At 53.5% G+C, this 6,000-nt stretch overlaps 1 protein-coding gene across 1 annotated transcript in view; it reads right to left on the reverse strand.

Moving 5' to 3' along the window:
- Nucleotides 1-2,971, reverse strand: part of TOP1 (DNA topoisomerase I) — a 66,199-nt gene extending 63,228 nt beyond the window's left edge. Inside the window, exons 1-2 of the mRNA XM_033074959.1 lie at nucleotides 2,849-2,971; nucleotides 2,327-2,351 (exon numbers count right to left, since the gene is read on the reverse strand). Coding sequence (XP_032930850.1) covers nucleotides 2,327-2,351; nucleotides 2,849-2,881 — 58 coding nt within the window. The 5' untranslated portion in view covers nucleotides 2,882-2,971. The remainder of the gene's footprint in view (nucleotides 1-2,326; nucleotides 2,352-2,848) is intronic.
- Between the last annotated feature and the right edge of the window lie 3,029 nt (nucleotides 2,972-6,000).

A 6,000-nucleotide genomic window follows, 5' to 3' on the forward strand; every position in this document is an offset into this window, starting at 1 on the left:
AGCACTTGGGATTCATACCACCCACTCCTAATCTTTGCCACTAAATAGGATCAAAACAAGAAAATAAGAGCAAGAGCCTCAGTGCTCTGCCTGAAGGAGAGGACTGTTCTCACATCTGTGCGTGACAATTCCCGATGCACGAGTGCAAAGAGCTCCTGTGCAGAGGAAACAGGGCTCAGAGCGAGCAGAGGCGACAGGTTTTCAGGAAGATCAGGGGTGGTCACAAGGTCAGAGAGTGCACTGTCTACTCAGCATCATTGCCTTAGCAAGACTAACAGGGCTACACGTACCTTCCACTGCTGAAAAGGGTTTTGGGGTTTAGGGGCCTCCGATCAATGACAATGATGTTACGCGACTGCCACCAATAATTACAAATAGGAGGGAAAGGGTGCTGATGCTTACACTGGTATGGATTTGTTGAGTGCACTTAATTTATCAGGAATTCAGTTTTTCCATTGAGGTGTCTTACTTTGAAATTCTGTATTGAATTCCTTCAACACATGGTAGAAATAAAAACCACAGGAGTTTTAAGAGCTGCATGACTAAAACTCTTAGAAGAATAAAACAGCACATGGTCACAATAGAGGAGAAAAATCCCTCTGAAAGATTCACTGGAAGATGGAGTTGAAAGGTCATATACACATCACTTCCTCTAAGTACAACAGTACTAAATGACTAAAGCTTACCAGGGAGTATTTTTCCCTAAATGAAAATGATCCTTAGATGAAGCAAGTATTTTCCAGCATAAGGCTGCAAGCATTCCTATATAAGCTTATATTTAAATTGCTTCAAGAGTTACACCTGTACTTCTTGGGAAAACCATTGCACCCTTTCTTCCTGCTAAGAATTATTCATAGAGCCCCACTACAAATTCAGAATGGAAATGAAGAGTTCAAAACCTGCATACTTGATACTGTCTGCTCCTGCTGCACACACACAATCACATTCCAATGAACTGACAGAAAGAAAGGTGCTCGCAAGCGTAGATCTGTAAATATTTACACGCAGTAGCCTACAAATCAACCAGGCACGTGGACATCATCCAGAAAAGCATTCTAAAAATTAGTGTAACTGTAAGTCAAACAGATATTTTCAACCACCTTTTTTTTGTCCCCCACCACCTCAGCAGTCAGAGGACAGCTCAGAGCTCCTCACACATCCCAAACAGTGACAGCAGCACACACACAAAGGTTGGTTGTATGTCCTCAACTCCCCTTCATCCTACTTAAGCCCTTCAATTTGACACCTATCAAATGGAGCAGGCTTGCAATGAGCTTGCTTCCTATAAAAATGAATAAATTATCAGAAAAAGTTAGCAAAGATAATATTGCAGATAATATTGCTACGTTTTACAATATCGTTATGTTTTACAACATCGTTAAGTTTTACAATATTGTAATATTATAAAACATAATATTGTATGTCTATATATATGAATATACCTATAGACAGAAATGCATATTAATTCATATATAAATATATACATATACAAAAAAATTACATCTAAGTATATATATATTAAATTACAGGACTCCTGTAAATGTTTCTGAACAAAATGAAGTTAGCTTGCAAAGTCCCTAAAGTGATGATGCTGTCTACCTTTCTGCAATTGTCTTCACTATGGTCTGTTGGGTTTTTTAAAGTAGGTTTTCATTTTAATTTTAAAAAGCCCACCTAACGAGGTAAAGTCACATCACTTAAACAGCAAGGAAGAAAGTAAGACTGATCTTAAAATGGATGCAGCAGCTTCTTTTAAAGAGCAACATGTTGCAATCACCTTTCATTTTAGGGGAAGGGAAGGATTCCCTCAAAGGAACAGAGACGGGGAGCAGTGGGGGGAGGGCGCCTGCGATTAAAAAAAAAAAAAAAAAAAAAAAAGGCGACTTGGGATTTAAATTTTTTTTTTTTTTTTTTAGCTAAAACTTTGCTTTCCCCTCGGTTACAAGGGGCTGATGCCGGGGATGGCGGCCCAGTGCCTCTGCAGAGGCGGCTCGGCGGCAGCTCGGGGAGGAGGAGAAGGAGAGAAAAGCCACAGAGAGAGAGAGAGAAAAAGAAAATGGCGCAGAGACTAAGTCCCGACCGTCGACAAGGCGACTTTCCAGGGAGGAATCGGGGCCCAAAGGCGACCCCGGCAGAGCCGCTGCGCTCGGATCGGGGGCCTGCGGTGCCCCCACTCGGGGCGGCGGGGGTCGGGGGGGCCCGATCCCGGCGGGAAAGGGGCGCTTTTGGCAGCTCGATGGGAACAATGGGGCCGGTGAGCGCGGAGCCGGGACTTAGTCTCTGGGACGCCATGTCTGTGCGAGGGGCGCGCCGGGGCCGCACTCACCGTTCGCTCGGAAATCCGCCTCGATCTGCGGGGAGAGCACACAGGGACACACCGTCAGCACGCCCGGGGCCGCGGCGCTCCGGGGGACCCCCACCCCCGCCCGAACCCTCCTTTTTCAGGGGAATTAAACACCAAATGAGGAAAGCCCAGCGCGATGCGGAAGGTGATGGGGGAACGGGTGAAGCGCCCCCCTGCCCCCGCAGAGCTCATGAGGGGACCCCTCCCGAGCCCCCCAAAGGGGAGCCAGCCGGGGGAGCGCGGCAGCCGCCCCCTCCCCTTCTCCGCCCGGCCAGGGGGTCACACGCGGGTCCCCGCTCCCACCGCCCCCCATCCCACCGCGGAGGGACGGCTGGGCTGACAGGGCTTGCCCAGACACATGGGGGCGGCCGCAGGGCACGGTCCCCCCGCTGGGACTACGGGGGGTGGCGAGGCGGCCAGCCCAGGGCCGGCATGGGGGGATGCGAGCAGCGCGGCGGGGGTCCCCCGGGGAGCGCGCCCCGCGGGCGGGCACGGGGCGCTCACCTGGGAATCGTTGTGCAGCTGGTCCCCGCTCATGCCGGAGGCGCGGGCGGCCGGGCGGAGCGGGAGGAGCGGCGGGCAGAGGAGCGCCGGGCGGAACGGGACGCGGGGAGCGCAGCGCGGTTGTGTAACAGACTAAGTCCGGGTTTCGGCTCTCTGCGCAGGCGCGGCGCCTTTTAAAGCGGCAGGGAGAGGCCTGACGGGCAGGGGGTGGGAAGCGGCCGCGCGCGTATTTGCATGCGAGCCACGCCCCCAGAGCCGGCATGATTTGCATGTAGGCCACGCCCCGCCGGCGTGACCGCTCCGCCCCGCCGGCCCCTACAGTGCGCTACGCCGGCTCGCTGCTTTACATGTCCGGTGCCGCCCCTTCCTCTCGCTCCTCCAATGGCGCGGCAGAACCGGACTCTCATTTACATGCTAGGCCCCGCCCCCTCCCCGCGGCTGCCGGGCCCGGTGTATTGTGTAAGAAGCCGTGCTGCTCCGTGCGCGCAGCGCGCATGCGCTGCCTCCCCGCCCCGCCGGCCATATTTGCATAGGCGCCCCGCCCCTGCCGCAGGCCCCGCCCCCAGGGCCGCATGGCGGGCGGCTGTGAGGGGAGGCGTTTCCGCTGCCTCCCGCGGTAACCCCGCAGTGACACCCCCGCACCCGCCGGGCCCCACCGGCTACGGGGCCCTCGGGGCTTCCGCTGAAGTCCCACCGCGCCAGACCCCCCCCAAAGGAGGAGCTCATGGGCAATTTGAGCATTTCCAAATGAGAGCAGGCGAGCGGGGTGTGCGCCCCTGTCCCGCAGACCCCTCGCTGCCAGTCCCTGTTATCTTATCCGTGTGGCTCAGCCCTCGCTATCGGTCTGTGCACGCCGCCCCTCCAGGCTGGAGCGCGGAGGCCGCAGGAAGCGCGGGGAGATGCTGAGGGGGATGCAGATCAGGCACGTTTGGGCTCACTTGATTCGTTTAAGTCAAGGACAGCGCTGGTGCATTGCACACAAGAGCATTAAAAAGGGATCAGCCCGCAAGGTTTTTCTTCTGGTATAAACAGGCTCTTGAAATTTCTTTCTCCTACAAGGAAACGGAGGGTAAAAGGGGGCCAAAGCTTTATTTTCTTCTAGCTAATGTGATAATGAAGCACGTTCCTACCTAGAAAAACACCCCTCCTTCCTCAACCCAAAGCTGAAGACATTTATTTCTATTCCGCAGCAGCTCTTATAAACGGGTTTTCTTGTCGGTGTACTAAATGGCAGGTTTGGTATGCATGGCTGGTACGTGTCTCACAGGACTGCCTCCAGTCTTCTTGGAGCTTCCATCCTCTGCTGCAACACAGACTGTACCTTTCCTCAGCTTCTTTACACAAGCAGAGCTTTGATTTGACACTAAAATAACCTGGCGCTGCCAGGCTATCTGAAGAGATACATCAAAATGTAAGCAGTGACAGCAGCCACCTATTTGCACTGCATATTTATATCCTGCAAAAGGAAAACTCTGTCACTTTCTTACCGTCTTCAGAAGAGGATCTGAGGACTTCCTTTTTTTACCGAGAGCAGGCAAATATTTCTGGCTCTGGAGCTGTTTATTATGCAAACTGCTTTAGTCACTGTTAGATTTTTAAATATAAACATAATGAAAGGGCTGTTTCAGACATCAGGAAGAGGTGTGTGCCCCTGGCTTACAAGAATGAGGTGAAAGCAGGCTTTGCCCTTCGTTTGAGCCCCTCTTTGCTGCCATCCAGGGCTGTGTCTTTTGGGACAGCCTAGGAGGGGGCTGGCACCTCCTGCTTCCAACATTACAAATTCCTAAAAGCTCTTCCTTTGAAGCAGCAATTTCACTTAAAACCTCACGTCTTTGTCGTCCCAAGAAGCCCTGCTCAGGTGGCTGTGCGTGCCACAAGGGGACCTGCCACCACCCCGGCACGCTGCAGCTGCAGCCAGCCCTGGGCAGGGGAAGGCAGCACGGCCCCTTCCAGCAGCTGCCACCGTCACAGGCGTTTGCAAGCACGCCTGGTGGCAAAGCAGAACCCCCGAAACCGGCACACGAGAGGTTTAGCGCTGTGCTGCGGGCAGGAGCCTGCTGGCAGCCGGGTGGGAGAGCTCCGAGGGAACAGGGAGCTTCCCAGTTCGGTATCTCAGGTCCTGGCAAAGATCGCTCCCGCGGCAGCAGTGCCAGAGCCATTAGTGACAAGCAAAACCTTGTGCTCTGCTGTCAAACACCTCTCACACCAGGGATGGAAGCTGCAGCTGAGACAGCCGTGCTCGAGCCAGAGCGAGCTGTCTCCCAGGAATCGCTTCCCATCTGCTCCTTCTCTGGAGCGATTCGCAACCCACCTGGACACAAACCTGTGCAACCTGCTCTAGCAGGAGGCTGCACTAGGTGCTCTCCAGAGGCGCCTCCCAAACCCAGCCATTCCGTGGGATCCGTTTTGTTCCAGTCTTCCGTAGGGTTACCCTAGAGCCTGCAGGGAGCCCCTGCTTTGCTATTAAAACCCAAGAGGCAGGGAGATAAATACACAGCTTGTTCAAAACACATTAAACCGTAACACCTGTGTGGCCCCATCTGTTGCAACGAGCTGTATGATAAAAAAAGCTTCTGATCTCCAAACCTGTAACCTGCAGCATCACCGTCCAGGAGGCTGAACCTCCCTCACCCCCTTCCACGCTGGCATCCCCTGGGACACGGGAGGCTCTGCCAAAGAAGAGGAAGGCTGGTACAGGACACATCACTGTACAACCCAGGGAAGTGGTCACGGCCAGCCAGAGTTAGAGAAGCATTTGTACAACGCTCTCAAGCACATGGGATTCTTGGGGTTGTCCTGCGTGGGAGCTGGATTCGGTGATGCTTGTGCATGCCTTCGAGCTGGGGAGATTCTGGTTCTAACCAGCCCTTTCCATGGTGGAGGCTGGCAGTGAAGGGGTTAACGTGCTTGGACCTGCTTCCTTGGTGAGGCTGTGCACACCCATCGAGATAAATGGAGGAAGTTCACACCTCTGAGTGCTGCGGTCTCTCTCCAGGGCTCCCTGGGACCAGTACATCACCATCGGGTTAATGTAGCCTAGGTGATTGCCTGCAAAAAGAAACAGCTGGAAACTGTGTGTTTAAATTAAATCATAAATCATCCAGGGTACAAAACCAGTAGAAAAGCTTCCAGTTCTTGATCCTGGTGAATTG

Source organism: Catharus ustulatus, chromosome 17 (assembly GCF_009819885.2).
Source record: "Catharus ustulatus isolate bCatUst1 chromosome 17, bCatUst1.pri.v2, whole genome shotgun sequence".
NCBI lineage: Eukaryota > Metazoa > Chordata > Aves > Passeriformes > Turdidae > Catharus > Catharus ustulatus.